Source organism: Octopus sinensis, linkage group LG11 (genome assembly GCF_006345805.1).
Source record: "Octopus sinensis linkage group LG11, ASM634580v1, whole genome shotgun sequence".
NCBI lineage: Eukaryota > Metazoa > Mollusca > Cephalopoda > Octopoda > Octopodidae > Octopus > Octopus sinensis.
The window spans coordinates 49,223,279-49,244,711 of record NC_043007.1 but is presented as its reverse complement, the minus strand read 5'-3'; the positions used below and the strand labels follow the sequence as shown (position 1 = coordinate 49,244,711).

The 21,433-nt window shown below is 39.2% G+C and overlaps 1 protein-coding gene across 2 annotated transcripts in view; it reads right to left on the bottom strand.

The window, feature by feature from the left end:
- LOC118760859 (organic cation transporter-like protein) overlaps positions 1-21,433 on the bottom strand; it is a 47,999-nt gene that overhangs the window by 15,870 nt on the left and 10,696 nt on the right. For both annotated transcript variants that reach the window (XM_036507483.1, XM_036507484.1), the window contains exons 2-3: positions 13,008-13,204; positions 7,911-8,141 (exon numbers count right to left, since the gene is read on the bottom strand). In XM_036507483.1, coding sequence (XP_036363376.1) covers positions 7,911-8,141; positions 13,008-13,204 — 428 coding nt within the window. The remainder of the gene's footprint in view (positions 1-7,910; positions 8,142-13,007; positions 13,205-21,433) is intronic.

The window sequence follows — 21,433 nt, the reverse complement described above, 5'->3', positions numbered from 1 at the left end:
CGAGATAGGATAGTTCTGGGACATGAGGAAAGTAATGGTGAAACCGGTAGTAATTGGAGCATTAGGAGCAGTTTCCAAGAGCTTTGAAAAACATATTAAGAATATTGGCTGCTGGTCAGGCTCGAGGTGATCCAGAAGACAGCATTGTTGGGTACAACTCGCATTCTAAAAAGAGTATTGTCTCTTTGCGCCACAGGAGAAGGCACTGCTTGAAACTTTTGGTGATTTGTTATTGCCTGCTTTCAAGTAAAGAAAAACCGGAAATTAAGAACTATCCGAGAGTCTTTCAGAATAGCTGTAGTAGTAGTTGTAATAATAATGATAATAATAATAATAATAATAATAATAATAATAATAATAATAATAATAATAATAATAATAATAATGATAATGATGATGATGATGATGATGACGATTTCACTTGCTACAAGGGTGTGGCGGTTTACATATGATAATGAAATGATAATAAAATATAATGTATACACGGTATATACTGGTAAAGAAGGGACATATGCATAGCATACAAAGGTAAAAACGGAAGGAGGATGATAGAGATGTAGCCCTCCTGATACAGGTACGTCTCTAGGGATAATCGAGGACCCCCACTGTCCGAGATCTCTTTGAAACCCGAGGAGCAAATGCCCTCGCCAATTCCTTTTCTCCGACTCAAAGGTCTACACTTAGAGAGAAGTACCATCCACTCTTGCCATTTTCGCAACTTTCACCCCGCTTTCAATAAACTCGCCCGAGGACAGCACTTTCCTCTCCACTATGAATTTCCTTTTCAAGTGAAACTTGAAAAAGTAAATGAGAGCTCTACCAAAGAAGAATGTATCTGTCCTCATGCCTTTTTAGTCTTGTCCACAAAACAACCTCTTTCGCCACAGTCACCAGGCGAATGAAAACAGCATTGCTTGCCCGATTGAAGGAGGGTGGCGGTGCAATCATCACTACAGACTCGGTCAACAGACGGATCCGTCCAACACGTAACGGCAGCTGTTCAACATAACTCTACAAGTCAGCAATGCCAGGACACTGAACGACCCCGAGCAGTTTAACCAGTTTAACGGGTCCGTCTGTCCAGCGCCCTACGGCGCTGTTGGACGGCATGGGCTTGCCAGGTGCCCAGTTGCAAGCCCACAGACTTTTCCGCGTTAATCTTTGCCCCTGTCACCGCTTCGTAGTCGTTTAGTGTCTCGCCAATCAGGTCAATGTGCCTGTGGCTCGACACCATCCCGGTGACGTCGTCGGCATAGGCAGACACGCTGTTTCCACCTCCTAGATCGCGCGGGATACCCCTTAAAGCCTCCAACTTGCGCAGTAATGGCTCGAAGTCAATATGTACAAGAGGGAGGAGAGAGGGCATCCTTGGCGGACCGAACGCGAGATGTCAAACGGTTTCGAAAGGTGACCGTTTACCCGTATCACCGAGCAGATGTTGCTGAATAAAGCAGCGATCCACCCACGGAAGACTGGACCGAAGCCAGCTGCCTTGAGAACAGCTGCCAGGTACCGATGGTCGACCCTATCGAAGGCTTTACTCTGATCTAAATTGATCAAAGGCCCACCCACGCCAGCGTCGTTACCCACCCTCTCTATGATGTAGCGCATGAGATGGAGGTTGTCGTGTATCGACCTGGTCGGCACGGCGCATGTCTGCGTTTTGCCAACCAGCTTGTCCACGACAAGCGCCAATCTCTTGGCTAGCACCTTGGCCAACTGCATTGAGCAGAGTGATGGGCCGAAAATTCCCTATAATGTCCCCTTAGCAAAGCCACCACCCCTCGACAGACAAAAGCAGGAATTCTCCCGTTTTGCTGCCAGTTGCAGTAGACGTTTGCCAACAGGCCCGCAAACAAGTCTGGCATTGAAGTGTAAAGCTCGTAGGGCAGACCATCCAAACCCGGCGATCTACCTCTCGTGCAACTCTTCATTGCTTCCTCCACTTCCCAGGCAGATATCGGTCCTTCGCAGCACTCTGCCTCGCTGTCCGAGAGTTGCAGTAGGCCTTCCAGGTACACACCGAAGTCTGTACCGTTGTCCGTTCCACCGCTCGTCCCAAACAGTTGAGCAAAGTGCCGCTGAAACACCGCACACATCTGCTTCGGTTCGGCAAACTCGCGCCCGTTCTGGTCCACCAAAGACCGAATGGTTGCTTTGTTGCCTCGCTTCGCCTCCGCCACGCGGGCCCATCGAGCGGCTCTAGTCCCCTCCTCGCTTAGCGAAAGTGTCTTAGCTCTGACAACGCAGCCTTCATGTTTGGTGTCAAAGTGTTGGTCGAGGGGTAACCTTGCCGCCAACGCGTCGGTCGCGATGCCAGTCTCAAGAGCCTCGTCTAGTTTCTTAACTAAATCCCGCCCTCTCTTCCTACGTTCAATAGCTAGAGTCTTATTAAACCTAATCGACTCTACTCTAATTGCTCTCTTGAAGGCAAACCACCAGTTGTTGTTGATGATTGCCCCCATGAGCGCCCGCTTAACTAGTAAACTAATCCGGTCTCTGTAAGCTTTGCACGCCGTTAACGACGCGTTCAGCTTCCAGTAGCCGGGTCCCTGTCTATGTAACCTATCTAAGTCGACCGTGCAGATCACGAATTTGTGGTCCGTGTAGTCGACTATGTGGAATTGTTGACACCCTATGCTGTCCTTATCCGCTGGCCTACAAAACACTCTATCTAAGTACGATCTAGACGACCCGATGCGATTGGTCCAAGTCCACATTGGCACATTCGGGTTGTCTAGTCGAAACCTGTCGGACAACTGAAAGCGTCCGAGTAGGTTGGAGAGGCTCTTGCATCCTTCTCTCCTATCAGATGCTCCCCTGCCCACCCGATCGAAAAGTTCGTCTAAGACAGCGTTCCCATCCCCAGCTAGCACTAGAGTGCGTGACGTTCCCAGGAATACTTCCAGACGTTTGAAATAATCCGACTGCCCTGCTTCTGTCGGAGCGTAGGCAGCCAGCAGTCTGAAAGCACGGCCGTCACTACCGTCTACGTCGAGGACCACCAATTTACCTTCCGGATCCATGAAGACTGTCCTTATTTTCAAGTCCAGGCCCTTCCGAAACAAAACCGCAGTACCACCACCGCCCGCTCCCGGCCGACACGGAGATAGAAAGATCTCGTATCCGCCGAAAAGGGCTGCGAGTTCCTGCGGGTCGGAGAGCCTGGTTTCACTAATGGCTGCTACATCCACATCATGAAACCTCAGGTCGTTTAACAGGTGACCCTGTTTCCAAGGTGACCCGAGGCCTCTCACATTCAAGCAACCGATTCTAAGTTTTGCCATGTTTCAAAGGTGACAAAAAATAAAAAGAAGAAAAAGGCTCTACTTACTTTTGTTGGTGGTGGGGGTGGCTCCCTTGTGCTTTTGCACGGGTGTTTCTACAATATTTTTATAAAGTTTCTTTGAGAAACTTCTCCCTAGCGATCCGACATCGTTAGGGAATATTTGTTTTACGTCACTATATGTTTTTTCGTTCATTTTAATGGTGAGGATGTGTGCTGGTGGTGTGTTGTGTGTAGGTATTATGAAATCTGTAATGTTTGTACTTGTGTTGTCTTTTATATATGAAACGAGTTTTTCATTTTTTTGTGTTTATGGCTGTAATCGTGTCTGTGTGTGTTGGTGTGTGTGGCAGTGGCAGTAGTGGTGTCGAAAGTGGTGTTGTTTGTTGTTGTGAGTGCGTGTTGTTGTTATTGTTGATGTTGGGAAGCACTATTTGTTCGTGCTTCCCCTGTGTGTCTTTTTGCTTCTTCCTCCTCTTCTTCTTCGGAGGCACTGTGTGCCATTCACCTTTCTCGGTATCAGTGCTCGCACAATTCGAGCTGTCCTGATCCGGAAAGGGGGTGGCTGTCGGGTCCGCTTCAGCAGGAGGGCGAAAAATTGTTGGTTCTTCTGGTAGCGGTGGTGTTGCTGTATCTGTTGGTGATGGTGACGGTGTCGGTGATTCTTCTTCTTCCTTTTTTTGTTGTTGTTTTTCTTGGTGCTGGGGTTGGTTGTTGGTTTGGTGGTTGGAGATAGTGTCGTTCGTCGTGGTGGTGGTGATGGTGTTGCTGGTGTGGCAGCCTTTGGTGTTTCTTGCTGTTGTTGTTTCTGTTGTTGTTGTTGTTGTTGTTGTTGTTGTTGTTGTTGTTGCTGCTGCTGCTGCTGTCTATTGTCGTCTGCCTCCATTCTTTCTTTGTAAATGGGACAGTCCCTCTTTAGGTGGCTTTCGCTGCTGCAGAGGTAACATTTTGGCTTTCGCCCCTCCACAGCAACGTGCAGCCTGGTTCCGTCCGGCAAATTTACCGAGTCAGATATGGCATTAATGTTTTTCTGCTGGATTTGTACCAGCTGTTGAACTCCCATACCTGACAAGTTTTTTTCCTTCACTCTTCTTATATCTAGAATAGTGGCAGTGTCCTCTATGTCATAGAGGACAGCCGCCACCAGCCATGATATATTTTGTTCGGGGGGTACTATGTCGATTTTTATTTTTTGGACGCTCCGCCCGAGGTATGTTGGAACAAGGAACAAATTTTCATTTTGCAAGGGCGAAATGGCATGCGCCCTTGCATCCTCCTCTGTTGGGAAGCGAACCTCCACGGTTCCGAAACGCTTCCCTCTGGTGACATAGCTCTTTTTGCTCAATATGGACTTCAGAGCTATTTCCAATTGTTGGGGTGTTGCGTTGATTAGTCTTTTGTTTTTCTTGTCGAAAACCTTATAATATATTGTTTTCTTGTTTGTGTCATGTATGAGTTGTTGAGGTGTATTGAGGAAAACACTGTTTCCCTCTTTTCTCAACAACTCCTTTGCGCTTTTTATTTGGTCCATCGTAACTTTTACTTCCTCCGAGTTCTCTTTTGTAGCGGAGGCGAAATTGTTACGATGGCTTGTTGTGTTGTTGCTGGTGGTGGTGTCGGTGTGGCTGCTGGTCATTTTCTTTGCTCCTTTCTCCGGTACTGGAGTACTGGTGGAGAGAAGAGAAGGAAAATCTTCGTTGACGTCAAAGGTGACGCCATCGTTGTCGCTTTCCTTTGCAACGCTCTTTTTACCGTCCTTCTCCAGTACTGGAGCACTGGTGGAGGGAAGAGGAGGGAAATCTTCCATGACGTCAAAAGTGACGCCTTCGTTTTCATTTTCATTTGGAACGTTGCACGCGCCCGCACGTTCCATCGAAACATTTTGTTTGCCTTTAAGACACGAAATGGGCGGTTTGGAGAAATGTTCAAATCAATTTTTTCTTGTGCCGGGTGTGATGTTCGAAGAAGGGAACAGCCATCTGCTCTCTTCGACATTTTTGTCAATATGTATGTGAATGTAATTTTAAAATGTCAATATTTCAAACAAAATTTTACCCCCAATGGGGTAAAATTTTGCCTAACCAACTAGCTCCGCAAGAAGTTAGTCGGTTTGGCCACACAAATATCCAAAAATATTTACACTTTTAAACAAATTTCCAACAGAAATGGTGCAAAACTTACACAGCTTCTTGAGACACGTCCGTCCTCTCGAGAAGAAATAATAATAATAATAATAATAATAATAATAATAATAATAATAATAATAATAATAATAATAATAATAATAATAATAATAATAATAATAATAAAATAAAGAAAGCGCACGAGCAATTGGCTGATAGGTGGGAGGAGAAACCTCTGCACGGCAAATATGTGACCCGCAGCAAACAAGCTGATGTTGACCAGAAGCAAACCCATCAGTGGCTACGGAGCTCAGGGCTAAAAGCAGAGAGCGAAGGTTTCATCCTGGCTGCTCAGGATCAAAGCCTATTAACTCGGAACTACCAGGCCAATGTGATGAAAAATGGAGCAGACCCAAAATGCCGATTCTGCAACGACATGATTGAAACAGTGGACCACCTAATCTCTGGATGTAAAGTCTTAGCACCAGTGGAGTATAAATTAAGACATGACAGAGTTGGCCAATATCTCCACTGGCTAATAAGTCGGCATTACAATATCAAAACTGCCGACAAGTGGTATAATCACCACCCTGAGGCTGTAACATCATAGCCATAGGAATTCTTTGGGGTTTCATCTCTGGATAAATGAGTGTTTCATTCAGCATCCTTAAACAACCCTCATTCAGGGAACTTTTGAGCAGCATATGTTACTCGATCTGCAAGGTCATGCGCTGTTTGTCTTGATATAAGATATGGTTGCGATGTACGTGCCTGGTGTATCCTTATCAGACCGGTACTCATGACGAGTATACTGGGTTTCGACTATTTGTAAGCTAGTGTCATTGATGATGATGATGATGATGATGATGATAGGAAATACAAGATTTAAATCTTCTCTTGAGTTAAAATACTTAGTCAAAGAGAAAGGATTTGGGACTGTCACGGAAAATTTGAACCAGCGTATCACAGCAGCAGCAGGTAATCTTTCTAGATATCAGAAAAGAATAGATCAGCATCAACAGAATAGATTATTTGAGACAGACCAGAAGAGATTTTATAACAAAATAAACAGGGGACAAGAAAGTAATGAAGATGAGATACCTAACGCAGAAGAAGCTAGAAAGCTCTGGAGTAATATTTGGATAAGCCAATCAATCACAATGGAGATGATGTGTGGTTAAAGAAAGTGAAGGAAGAAGTAGCGATTGAGAAGCTGCTAGATCTAAGACTAGCTAGTGCATTAATGAGTAAAGTGTTACGAAAAATGCTGAATTGGAAGGGCCCGGGACCAGATTTAGTTCAAGAGTACTGGCTAAAGAAATTTAGTAGTTTACATGGGAGGCTGAAGAAACAACTTCAGGATTGCCTTAATGTAAGACTAATATCAGATTGGATGACTAGAGGGAGAACAAACTCCTTATGAAAGATAAAAGCAAGGGTAATATAGACCAATTATAGACCAATCACTTTCTTACCATTAGTGTGGAAGCTGTTAACAGGAATGCTTTAAGAAAGCATTTACAAGCATCTTGACAACCAAAATTTACTGCCAGAAGAACAGAAAGGTTGCAGAAAAAGGCTAGAGGAACGCATGATCTATTATACATAGACAAAGAATTACTAAATGACGTAAAAGCTAGAAAGAAAATTCTAGCAATGGCATGGATAGAATACAAAATAGCCTATCACATGAATCCGCACACATGGATAAGTGAATGTTTGAGTATAGTCAGTATAGCAGAGAACACAAGAAAATTAACATAGCTTTAGCATGAAGGAATGAAAAGTAGATCTCTACTCAGGTGACACAGTCGTAGGGAAGTTAATATCAAGAAAGGAATTTTCCAATGAGACTCGTCATCCCCTTTAATATTTGTCTTATGGTTGATCGCCCTCAATTTAGTATTAAGGAAGGCAAGGGCAGGGTATCAGTTCAGAAGGCGAGAAAAGTGTTAACGACGTCCGGTGGGGAAGGAATACTTATGACGTTGTTAAGAAGTTAGCTGAAAGGAAAGGTAGATAGAGAGAGATGGATAGAGGAGGCAATTATATTGAAAGGGGGAGAGAGAGCAAGAGAGAGAGAGGCAGATAGCGTTGATGGTTGTTATTGTTGTGGTGGTTGTGGTTGTGGTGGTGGCGTGTTGATATTGAAAAATATTTTTTTTATTGAGCTAATTTTTTTGTAGCGACCATCGCTTAAAGAATGCTCTTAAGTGCAATTATTTATCGTCTGCTCGCTTAAATAAATTATATTTGCTTATAAGGGCTAATTTAGTCTAAACTCTGAATTCACAAGAAACACGGTTTCAAGCTACCCGAGAAAGGATGCGCATTTGTAGAGCATGGAATCAGAGAAGAACAGTGCGAAGATATGATAAAAGAAGCAAAAAGATAACTCCAGCATGACCTCAGTCTAATGACTGAAACAATTGTGTGTGTGTGTGTGTGTGTTGTGTGTGTTAAGAGGTTGAATTAAAAATAATGCAGATAAATATTATAACCTGTTGAAAAGCTCCACTTAAAACTCGAATCGCTGCGAAGACCCATATGTTTGGGGAGAGTGCACTTCCTGACACACATAGAAAGAGCAAAAATGCAGAGCCAACATGAACTGGTTTCCGACCTATTTTATCTGCAAGAGCCGTAAATATCAAAGCACCAGCTCCTTGGCCTGCAGTAAATAAAGATTGTGTTAATTCCGCCAAGCCGTCTTTGTCACAAACCAGGTTCCACTGTAAGGAAAACAAAGGAAATGATAGATACGTAATAGTTTTTGATTTTATGCCAAAAATACATGTAATAGAAAAACATATTGAAATTTAAAAGATATCTGGATGACCATAAGAACAAGATAAGTCAAAGAGAGCATCAGCAAAATTCTAAATGAAGAAATTTGTAGATTTGGTATTTCTTACTAAAAGGCAGAGGCGTGGCTCTGTTGTAAGATGTTTACTTCCCGACTACATGTTTCGGGATTCAGTTCCATTACGTGCCATGTTGAGCAAGTGCCTCCAACTACAGCCTGAGCGCCGACCAAAGCATTTTATCGAGTATAAGTAGAATTACTATATATATATATATATATATATATGAAATTTCTATCAAGCTTATCTAAAAGGTACCACCATGCTACAGATAGCAGTCAAAATTTGACTCTAAAACCACAAAAAGTATTCATACACCACCAGGAGAAAGGGCAAATAGACAAATAAACTAACAAAGAATTATTGGATAATCCCAGATCTAGATTTCTGATCTGCATAAAAATATACTCTGCCTCATCAGTGGGATATACACAGATATTACATAATTACATAGATATATATATAAAACATACGAATACTTACATATACGTATGTCATATATATATATATATGTGTGTGTGTAATTATGTAATATCTGTGTATATACCACTGATGAAGCAGTATATATTTATGCAAAGCCAGAAATCTAGATGTGGGATTATACAAGTTTTTTGTTAGTTTATTTGACTATTTGTCTTTTCTTCTGGTGCTGTATGAATGCTTGATGTGATTTTAGAATCAACCATTGACTGCTATCTCTAGCACGGTGGTAACTTTTAGATACCCTTAATTATGATTTTAATAATAATTATTACCAATAAGGATTTTTTATTACCATACTGGCTACTTGATATGATCGGTATTTTAAATAACGATCTTATCCTTATATGTGTGTGCGTGTATATATGTATGTATATGCATATATAGAATATATATATATCCATATATATAATATATAATATGTATATATTATTGTGCACTTTGCTCTCTCCCTCTCTCTCCATATATATATATATATATATATATATATATATATATATATATATATATATATATATATATACATATACGCACGCACTCTCGTATACAAACATGTGTATAAATTTTATTTCACTAATATTTTGTTTTCTTAAAGATTATATATTTATATATGTTTGCAGTTTTAATTTGTAGTTTACTAGATGTAATTTGGCTTGTAGGTAAATATGCTAATCTCTCTTTATATAAACGGCAAAATGTATGTGTGTGTGTGTGTGTGTGTGTGTGTCTGTGTGTGCGTGTGTGTGTGTGTGTGTGTGTGTGTGTATGTATATGTGTATATATATATATATATATATATATATATATATATATATATATATATATATATATATATATATATATATATATATATTTCGTTTGGGGATTTGGCTTGCAAGATTCTTTGTATGAGTTCGTGTGTTGAAGCATATTCTGTTGTGTCTGGGGAGCGTCATTCTCTTTTAGTGCCTTATTATTTAACACACTCACCGGTAAAATTTTCACTTATTTCTTATTTTTATTTTCTAAAATTTTTGTTGCGTCTTGCAATCTTTTCAATAGTCTTGACTCTGTCCTTTTGTTTGTTTGTGCGCATGTGTGGGGGTCAATGGGTCAGTATGTGTGTGTGCCTATACATGCATGCATGTACGTGTGTATGTGTGTGTGTGCTTGCATGTGTATGTATGTATATATGTGTGTGTGTGCATATGTATGTATGTGTGTGCATCTGTTGTACGTATCCTGCATATCTATGTGCTTGTCTGTCCGTGTTTGTGTATTTTCTATGTGTGTGGTGTGAGCATGCGTTTGTATATGTATGCACCTCTGCCGCCTAGTGTGTGCATGTCTGTGTGTGTGTGTTATGTAACTATGTACCATGTTTGTATGTATGGATGTGTAGCTTTATATGTGTGGATCCGTGTCTCCATATGTATATGTTCATATAGTCTATATACCTATCCGTCTGTATATTGATCTGTTTATTTACATATCTAAATGCTTACATACAGAAATAAAAAATAATAATAATAATAATAATAATAAAAGCATACATACACACTCACACCCACATACATACATACATACATTTATCTACCTGACAGTCCACTAACTATTCTACTCTACCTGTGTAAACTTCTATAACAATCAACATAAATTGGAAATGATAAAGTATGTAAATACCTATTAAGTCTGTAACTTGGACGGAATCAGCTGAGCCCATGATTATGTCAAAACAATCAGGAGTATTTTTTCTGGGCCAGCACTTGTTATAAAATAGAATGGTAGACTTCCTAGCTTCCAAAATAACTTTAATTTCTCTTAAACTTAGGTTGGAATTTTTCCTTGCAAACATAAGTGCACTATTTAGCGCAATGGGATTAATTCAAGAATAATAATTATTAATATCTAATTGAATCAATTTACTTCTACTTTTATTATCTAATTTATCTAACCAATTAATGGCTTCCTGAGCATTGGACCAGACTCTAATTTTAATATTTCCTTAATTCTGGGAATACATTTGTCTAGAATAATTTTACTTAATCTACCCAGGTCAGAACTTCCTGGGCAAATTAATCTTACTTTAGAGTTGGAGAAGAAATTTTCCTTATGATCTTTCAAAGCAATTCTTTTCTGTCGGTTAGATCAACATTACACATAATACTTTTACCATCTAAGTTGATATTTCTTAATAATTCTTACCGACTACCTTATAGTTGCTAGTGATTTCATTTTCCATTAATTCATGATATTTATAAATATTCATAAGACAGAAATTACCAGTTTTGTCTGAAGGCACAATGTTGCTCTTATTTCTTAGTTCACATACAAAAAGCCTTCACTTTTAACAGGTGTTCGTTCGCCATAAGGGGATATTTAACAAACTTAGTGTTCTTGACAATATGACAGAAGTATATAAACGCTTCATAAAACATCATTTTATGGTTATTTCATCTTCAAAATTTTACTAATTGATATTCTTTTGTTTCAGGTTCAATATGTGACCGTTTAATCATGCAACGTACAAAGAAGCCTTGGAACTGTTCGAATTTCAAAGAGGCCGTATTGTGGGTCAATCTGAAGGTAGACTTAGCATTAAATCGCAGAAAACCTTGGGGTTTTGCTTTCTACAGTTAATAGAGTGATTGTTCTATTCACCAGGGAGGGGAAGGAATCCACATAACCTCGCCCAGGTGGAGTAGGGCCCTCAGATAAGACACTTCGCTTTGCTAAGAAAAGTGTGGAGGATAATCCTGGTTGCATGGCATATGATATAACAGAACAAATTGATGTCAGTCCCAGAACAACTGTTAGATATTTCTATAAATTTGGCTACTATGGTAGAGCAGCTAAAAAGAAGCCATTTCGCCGACCAGCCAATATCAAGCGGAGAAAAGATTGAGCCAGTGAGATGGTGGAGAGGCCTCTAACATTTTGGGACACTGTCATATTCTCTGATGAGTCCAGATTTGCTGTATTTTCTGACAGTGGCTATTCTGTGATGCTTTGGGGAGCAATTTGGAGCAATGGCTGATCAGAGCTGGTGGAGTATGAGGGAAACATAAACTCAGATAAATATGTACAGAAAGGACTCCTTCCAATCTTCTCTAGAGTTAAATGATTACAAAAGACTATTTGTAGAAGATAGGGCTCCTTGTCACATGGCTAAAAAGACCCACTATTGGTTTGAAGACAGTGGCATTAAAACGCTTCCATGGCCAAGCCTGTCATGTGATATGAATTGGATACCTCTGGGGCATAATGGAAAAGCACTTCATAAAAAGAACAAGAAAACATCCTCAAAGCGAGATCTTTATGAAACTTGGCAAGATATTCCTCAAGAGAATATTCGTCATCTGATCAGTAGCATGCCTAATAGGGTCCTGGCATTGAAAAATGCAAGGGGCATGTCTACTAAATATTAGATATTCACTTCATAATAATCAATAAATAATCAATACGTAATTGAAATTATAAATTCAGATTTAAATAATTTAAACGATTGTCTATTTACTTCTGTCATGACTATATGTGTAATTATATGATGATGATGATGATGATGATGATGATGGGTTTCCTTAGTGTTAGAGCAAGCCCACTTCTACTCAATTATTGGCCAAGCCGAAACAATTCCCCAGACCAGTGTGTAGTCGCATCAAACCCGGTATCCATAGTAACAAAAAAACTTCATAAACAAAAGGCCATACTTGGGTTATCCATTCGTGAAAATTCAGTTGTGTTGGTCTTTGGATATTTCCCATAAAAGAGTTAAGTTCTGTAGAGGAATAAATGTATCAGCAGTAGGGACCGGAGAATATGACCAACCTCGTATTCAGGTAGTTTGGGAACCTGTTCCAAATGGAGAAAACGACAGGAAACTCCTTCAGTATGACAAAGCTAACGACGAACCCTCTCTGTAATCTAATCTCCTGTTAGAAATACCAGACTAATCTCCCTCAAATCACACTATACCGTTTTAAAAATATGAAGGGATAACTATAACTATATTCCTATATAACTATATTAACTATTGGATAACTATATTCTTAGATAAACTACGTTTGAGTAAAGGTCTGATTGATCATGATGAGAATGATTTAGACAGAAATACTCGATCTGGGTTGTCTGGTCGCTAGACAGCAAAAACATTTCTCTTTCAATATCGTATATAATTTTAACTGTTGAAAGATATGCCTGAAAGCAGATGTGTTAATGAGACAGAAAGGAAGAGAGGTGTAGGGGAAATAAGATCTAAAATATTAACATTCTTACCTCTATCACATAAGAGATATCTTTATTTGCTGAGTAGTTGTGTCCATTAATACAGGAGAGCTCATCTGTAATATTTTTCAAGCCACGAAATATGTTAATGTGACACTTCTCATAACTGATGTCATCGTATGACGTCACGTTGTATATGGACAGCTGTTCCTCCGAGAGATCCTTGCATTGATGATCTGGAGTGTAACCTGAAAAGAAAATGCTATTTTTTAAACTTAAAGTTCCTTTTATTTTATGTCAAAATGTCTGAGATAAGTAGTCTTATAATTTTCTCAGATTTTTAACCCCATCTTCAAATATGAAACTACTGCGTTTTCATCAGTTTCGTCTCCAATCATCACAAAGTATTCTATTCCTGGATGTGTGCAGAATAATAGACCGGATCCATACCAGAATATTTAATTTATTTCTCTTTTTAAAAAATATTAATTCTCTTTGTTAACCGCCTTCTCGTAATGTAAAAATTGAAGTAGCCTCCGTTCAGTTGGACGCTTGGAGATTAATGCTTGTACAAAGAGTACGTTTCAAGGAAGATTAATTAAAGAGTTTGTGCAGGGCATTTTGCATTGTGAGATGAAGAGCTAAAAAAGAAGAGAAGGTGTTGGAATGAGAATTGTAGAGTATGTGCTGATTGGGATGTGTACTCTTATTGATTAGCAGTTGTGTTGAATGTGAGCTGTGAGTGTAATAGAGTCTGGTGTCGATTACATAAGGGTATGTATTGTGTTATTTCATTGAGTGATAATTTCATATCGTGTTTTGTGTTATTTAAGATATGATAGTGAAAATGTTATTTGGAGTGCGGTTTGTGTCAAACAGTAAACATGTTTTGACTGCGTGTAATGTTGTCTTCCTTGTAGAATATCTTGACCGTCGGACAAAACGCTTTGCTTTATTCCGTTACGACACGTTACGTTCTGATTTTACATATCGTCAAAGTTAACTTTGTCTTTCATTCTTTCGAGATCGATAAAATAAAGTACCAGCCAAGTACTGGGGTCGATGTAATAGACTAACTTCTTGCTTACATAGCTGCCGGCCTTGTATCTAGATCAGAAAGTATTAGGACAGCGAGCAGGCAGAATCATTAGTGCGCTGGATATGAAACATGCTTTGTGGTATTTTTTCAGTCTCTTTACGTTCTGAGTTCAAATCGTTCCGAGGTCAGCTTTGCGTTTCATGTTTTTTGAGTCGATAAAATAAAGTATCTGTCAATTACCGGGGTCGGTGTAATCTACTTGTCCCACTTACATCAAAATATCTCGTGTGAAACTTTGAAAAAATATAACAAAGCTATTACAAGCTAATTTATTTAACAGAGATGTTACCTAGAGATTTGGTGAGAATAAGTCTCTTCAAATTTCAATAATCTTTCTTAGGATACTTGAAGAATACAGGTGGCACTTTTCTGCAGATCGACAATACGAACCGATGGAACAATTACCACAGGAACAATTTTTATTCGTGTGTTCTACAATTTCTTCATGTTTGTGGCTAGGCCCGGATGATTCCCAGTTTTATTTTTCAATTTCTTTGGTATCCACGCTATTATCATATACTATTGCAAAGTATATTGTCTTACACCATTTGTTTCTTTTGTCCTGTATAGTTGTACCTGGTCTTGTTGCTGCAGTAGTAATGTTAGTATTTATTGAGAAATCTCCAAAATACTGCATAATACTGGAACTGAAGCATATTTATACCATTTTTTCCATCATTTCAAATTCACACGCTTCGCTAACATTTTAGTAGAGTTCCACTATATCAAATTTTGACGAAGAAAAGGAATTAATTATACATAAATATATATTCTTCCATCTTTTTATTTGTTTCAGTCATTTGACTGCAACCATGCTGGAGCACGGCCTTTACTCGAACAAATCGCCCCCAGAACATAGTTTTTGTAAGCCTTGTACTAATTCTATCGGTCTCTTTTGCCGAACTGGTAAGTTACGGGGACGTAAACAGACCGACACAAGTGGTCAAGTGATGGTGGGGGGACAAACACAGACACAAATATAAATTTATGCACACATATACATGAATGTATGTATATATGTATATATATATATATATATATATATATATATATATATGATGTGCTCCTTTCAGTTTCCGTCTACCAAATCCTTTTATAATGCTTTGGTCGGCCGAGGCTATAGTAGAAGACACTTGCCCAAGGCATCATACAATGGGACTGAACCCAGATCCATGTGGTTGGGAAGCAAGATTTTTACCACACAGCCACGACTGCACATGTATATATATATATATATATATATATATATATATATATATATATATATATATATATGTGTGTGTGTGTGTGTGTGTGTGTGTGTGTGTGTGTATATATGTATGTATATATGTATGTATGTACGTCTGTATGTATGTATGTATGTATGTATGTAGATATATATATATATATATATATATATATATATATACAGGAGTGGCGCAGGAGTGGCTGTGTGGTAAGTAGCTTGTTTACCAACCACATGGTCCCGGGTTCAGTACCACTGCGTGGCACCTTGGGCAAGTGTCTTCTACTATAGCCTTGGGCCGACCAAAGCCTTGTGAGTGGATTTGGTAGAGGGAAACTGAAAGAAGCCCGTCGTATATATGTATATATATGCGTGTGTGTGTTTGTGTGTCTGTGTTTGTCCCCCTAGCATTGCTTGATAACCGATGCTGGTGTGTTTATGTCTCCGTTACTTAGCGGTGCGGCAAAAGAGACCGATAGAATAAGTACTGGGCTTACAAAAGAATAAGTCCCGGCGTCGAGTTGCTCGATTAAAGGCGGTGCCCCAGCATGGCTGCAGTCAGATGACTGAAACAAGTAAGAGAGTATACATATATATATATATATATATATATATTGGAATGATGTACTCAGAAATCTGGATGGTTTATATGTGCAGATATTTATTAGTATGTTACATGTTTTTATAAATCATATCTCATATTAGCGCTTTCGTCCACTCTAGTGGAGTTGTCAAATTGAACTTTTGCAGGAATTTTGTCTCTTTTTATAGTATTATTGATTGTGTAGGGGTGGAGAGAGATATAAGATAGTACAAGAGGGTGAGGAATGGGAAGAAAGTGAGAGGGACCGCGCGTGTGTGTGTGTTTTGTATCTGAATGAAGTGTTAAAGAAAAAGAGAAGGAAAGGAAGAAGATGGAGAGAAAGAAGAAAAAAATTGTTGATATCTTTGCAGATGGTCAGTCTTTCAATAGTAAATGATTCTGGGCTTGTAGAAATGGCAAACCTAGCTGATCTCTCCAAGGGGGGAAAATTGTCACTTTTCAAAAAATTGTCTGGATTTCTTTTTATCATTGTCTATACTCTACGTAGTGTAGAATTAACGGAGGAAGTCGAAGTCATCCAGCGAAGCTACACAAAGAAGATCCTCTCAATGCAACAGGTCAGCTAATTGGAAAGGCTGAAAAAGTTAATACTCTACTTTCTAAAACAATGACCGGAAAGATATGCAGTGATATACATCCTGGAGAGATAGCATCAAAATTTGGCATTGAAAATTACACAAACAGCAAGGTATCAAAGATTCCAGCATTGCCATGAAGATAAAGAACCAGATACTGCAACAATTTGTATTTCAAGGGCTCAAACTCTTGAATATCCTTCACTAAAGCCTGATAGACCCACATTAGGTGGATGTAGATGTCGCCAAAACAAAATTTCCTGTCAAGAGTTCTGAAGGATGCTTCAACTAATAAAAGTGTAGAATATACGCGCGTGCGCAACACACACGCACATACAGAAACACACATACACACACTCACACAAAGAAACACACCCGCACAGAAACACACATACGCACACACACACACACACACACACACACACAGACCAAACACATATATATGCATGTGTATGTGTTTGAGTCTACGTGTGTATATGAGTGTGGGTAAGTGTGCGCGTTTGTGGGTACATGTGTATCATTTGAAAGGATAGTAATAATTTTATCGATTTCTAAATGATCAATTTTAAATCTGACATTGGCAAAAGGACACTGTCGGATATAGAGACCACACCATAAAATCATGAATTAGAAGGACATTTTGAAAAGTATCTTTCCTTTGTACAAGCTTCTATATAATCGATATAAGTATAAAATCCTTTGTACCTTTGTCTGTTTCCAATGCATTCTCAAACGGCTCAACCAAATATGATCAGATTTTACATGGCATACTATTAGACCCCGTGAGTGTTCAGACGTAATTATTTTGGATTAAAACAATGCAACATTGGCATTGGTTCTGTATTACGTCTCAAAAATCCAAGTATAAAAGTGAAACATTCGACGAAGTTAGAAATAGTTTGAGTTTTATAGTTTCACTATCTATCTATCTATCTATCACTCTTTCTATCTATCTATATGTGTGTGTGTGTGTTTGTGTGTGTGTATATGTATATATATATATATATATATATATATATATATATATATATATATATATATATATATGTATATATGTACATATATATGTATATATATATGTATATATATATGTATATATATATATAATATATATATATATATATATATAATATATATATATATATATATATATATATATATATATATATATATATATATAGGTATATATATATATATGTATATATATGTACACATATATGTATATATATACATATATACATATATATATATAGAGAGAGATGTATATATATAAAAATAGATGTATATTTATATATACATTTACATATAAGTATATATATACATATATGTATACTAGCTGGTGTACCCGCTAATTCCCGGGGGTAAAGATGTTCTATTGAAACGCCTTATTACTCTGATATAAGAAAGCAATTTCGTTATAACTGCCACAAATGGTGTATTTTCCGTCACGAAAAGGTACAAAATCTGTCAGCTGGAGGAGGGAGAGATTGTTGGCGGTTGGCGAGAGAGGGTTTCGGAGGTTGGTGAGAGAGGTTGTCGAGAGAGGTTTTCGGAGGTTGGCAAGAGAGGTTGTCGAGAGAGGTTTTCAGAGGTTGGCGAGAGATGTTGTCGGAGGTTGGCGAGAGAGATTGTCGAAGGTTGACGAGAGAGGTTGTCGGAGTGAGAGGCATCTTTGTTCCAAAATTTCAGTATTGCAGGGCTTCGTGATACACGATGTTTTTTGGTTTTGTTGTTGGCTGCATAGATAAATAAATTTTCCGGATTTCCAACTCTAGAGCATCCGACATAGAGCTGTCCGTGAGAAAAAGCAGGTTCTGCAAGATTAAGGCCTACCACTTCCAATGTCTGACCCTGTGCTTTGTTGATGCTCATTGCAAAGCTTAATCTCAGTGGGAATTGTAGCCTTTTGAAATCAATTTGTGTGTCGGAAGGAATCAGAGGAATCTTTGGAATGAAAACATCTTCACCACTTGCTTTCCCAGTCAGTATTGTTGCCGCCAATACTGTTTGCATCAATTTTTTTTATTATAAGTCTTGTGCCATTGCATAATTTTGGAGGATCGAGGTTTCTTACAAGCACAACTGGGGCTCCAACCTTTAGATGCAATTCATGCGGTGGCAGACCTGAAGGTGCAAGTCTATTGAGGAATCCAACGGGGTAATGAACAGCATCATTGGTGTGGAGCACAGTATCAATTGAATTGTATGTTCGATGATCGCCAGGCTGTTGTTCCAGAAGGTGATTGTTTACGCCATCTACTGCGACATTTTTTGGCGCCAAAATTGCACGTTTTCTCAGCCAGCTATGGTCTTTGAATTATGTCTTCAGGTTTGGGAAGACTCTCGCCAATAGTTCGTGTATATTTGACACCAACTTGCCAAAGGGTAAACTAATCTTCCCAACCTGCTCAACAATTACAGCACTGTTTCCAATATCCATTAACTGCTTGCAGAAGTTCTCCATGTGCGCATCACCATCTAACTGCACTCTTATGTTTGTTGTAAGTTTCAACTTTCTAACCTTGCCCAAAAGTTATGAAGATTTGATGCTCGCATTTACCTCATCTGCTCTCATCTCCTTTGGGATGACTGGGAGTGTTTGTCGAAAGTCTCCTGCGAGGAGTACTGTTAGGCCACCCATTAACCTTGAGTTGCGCCTCAGATCTTGAAGTAATCTGTCAAGAGCCTCAAAATCTCCCTTATAACTCCTTGTCGCTTTACCCCAAATGATCAATTTGCACTCGGTGAGAATATTTGCTTTTGTAGTGCCACGACTGATATTGCAGGTTGCTATGTCTTTTTTTGCAAGGTCCAGAGGCAATTTGGAGCAAGAACGAGCTGTGCATCCACAGTTTAATAGAGTTGCAGCTATTCCACTTGACGCCATGGCAAGGGTTATCTGTTTATTTTGTCGCAGCTTCGCCAAAATAAGATTGATAAGGAATGTTTTGCCAGTTCCGCCTGGAGAATCGAAAAAGAAGAGATTACCAGTCTCGTTATTATGAAGGCAGTTTCATGATCCTCGTTCAATTTGTGTTCATTATAAGCCATAAACGGTGCCATTTCTTTGACGTCATAATTGATCTCCCGTACATATTCGATGTCAAGGGTTTCAGATGACACATCTGGTTGAGGCAAGCCAAAAGCAACAACTCCACTGCCACCCATGGATTTCACTCGGTTGTCTAGGTCATTGAATGCCTCGTTAAAAATAGCCTCGTTGTATTCAACAGTTTCCGATGGGTTCTGCCTTTGAATTCTGCGTAGTATATCCACTGTCATGCTTTCTCTGATTTTCCCAAAGCGTTACAGGATCACTCAAGGCACGTCATAAGCATGATGGAGAATAATTGGCATAGTTGGGTTGGAATTTTGGCGACAGAGGCCTCGTCGAGTATTTGATGCCAGTGAGTATCATCTTCAAATAGCCAAGGTTGGGAACAGGCCGCCCTAAAGTTTAATCAGAGCTCTCCATTAAACATTCGCAGATCTTGAAAATATGTGGGACCTCGGACAGAGGAGACGTAAAAAGAAGCACTCTTGTTGATTTGGATGGACTGTGTAAACTTTCTCAATAGCATTGCTTTGAAATATCTCTTCTGCCTCATAGGCGATAACTGGAGTTCCATTTATACATTTTACCCATTTTTCCTAACCAGGTAAATTTCTGTTGAGCATTATCTTCCGGGAAATAGACACGCTCTCCGCTTTTCAAGATGAACAACTAGATTCACGACCGTTGGATACCGTCTCTGAAGCCAAATATACGCCAAATCGCCTCATCCGATGATGTGTATCTTCCCAGTAGATAACATCTTATTTCATATCCGTTTGCTGTTCATGCTCATTGACTCCAAAAACTGCCATATCGGACCCCTTGTTGATGTATTTGCAGATGTATTTTATGCTCTTAACAGAATTACATGATTCAACATTGATGTGTGCCTCAAATATTTTCGATGGGAGTTTGTTGTATGGTACAATCCATCTGTTGTCAACAACCTCTTGCTGGTGTGTCTTCAGTGTTGCAGTATAACCGCCATGTTCAGGTTTTCACTGCCTGTAGAGTGGATAACCATCATGTCCGGTTCATGTTTCTTGAACGAATAGTCTGGGGAACCTCTTGTGCACATATTCTCCATGCAAGGAGACGAAGAGTTAAAGCTTCCACATGGCCCGTGAATCATGTGTTTCTTCACAATGATGTAGAGCTGAGCGTCTTGCTCTGGGTTTGGGTACTCTGCAGAAATGATGTCATCAATCGAATCTAACCCTCTCCTTACACCATATGAAGGTATGTGAATGAGGCAGACCCCGTTTCTGCCATTCGATTTTGTACATCCAAACATAGTCTGACTTCTGTCTGTTCAGGTTTCAGTCTGGCATGCCATGTTTGAGGCTCTTTTTTCGCAGCACGGCTTTGTGTCACTTCGGGTATTTCATTCTGTTGTGCCCTTGAAGATGCATCTCGTTGGGCTGCAAAAAGAGTTTGTGTTGCCTCGGGGGTTTCATGTCATCGTGCCCTTGAAGATGCTTCTCTTTGGGCTGCAAGACAGGTTTGTGTCACCTCGGGTGTTTCATTCTGTCGTGCCCTTGAAGATACCTCTCTTTTCACTGCAAGACGGCTTTGTATCACCTCGGGCGTCTCGTTTTGTCGTGCCCTTGCATGTCTTTGTCTTTGCGAGGCTAGATATCGTTGTGTCTTTGGCTGTTTCCTTATTAAAAAAAAGATAGTTGGTATGCATCTTAACTGAATAAATTATAAAAGTCATATTGTTTGCAAAAATTACTAATTCGACACACTAAAAATCAATATCGAAATTAATCGAACACAAACAATGAAACCTGTGAAATATTTCTAAATGTGATGCCTCAACTAGTTTAATGAAAATGTATGAACTGTAAATAAGCAATAAATATTGATTAGTAAAATGAGTATAAGTGATACTGGGTGTCCCCAGTCAATGTGCTATG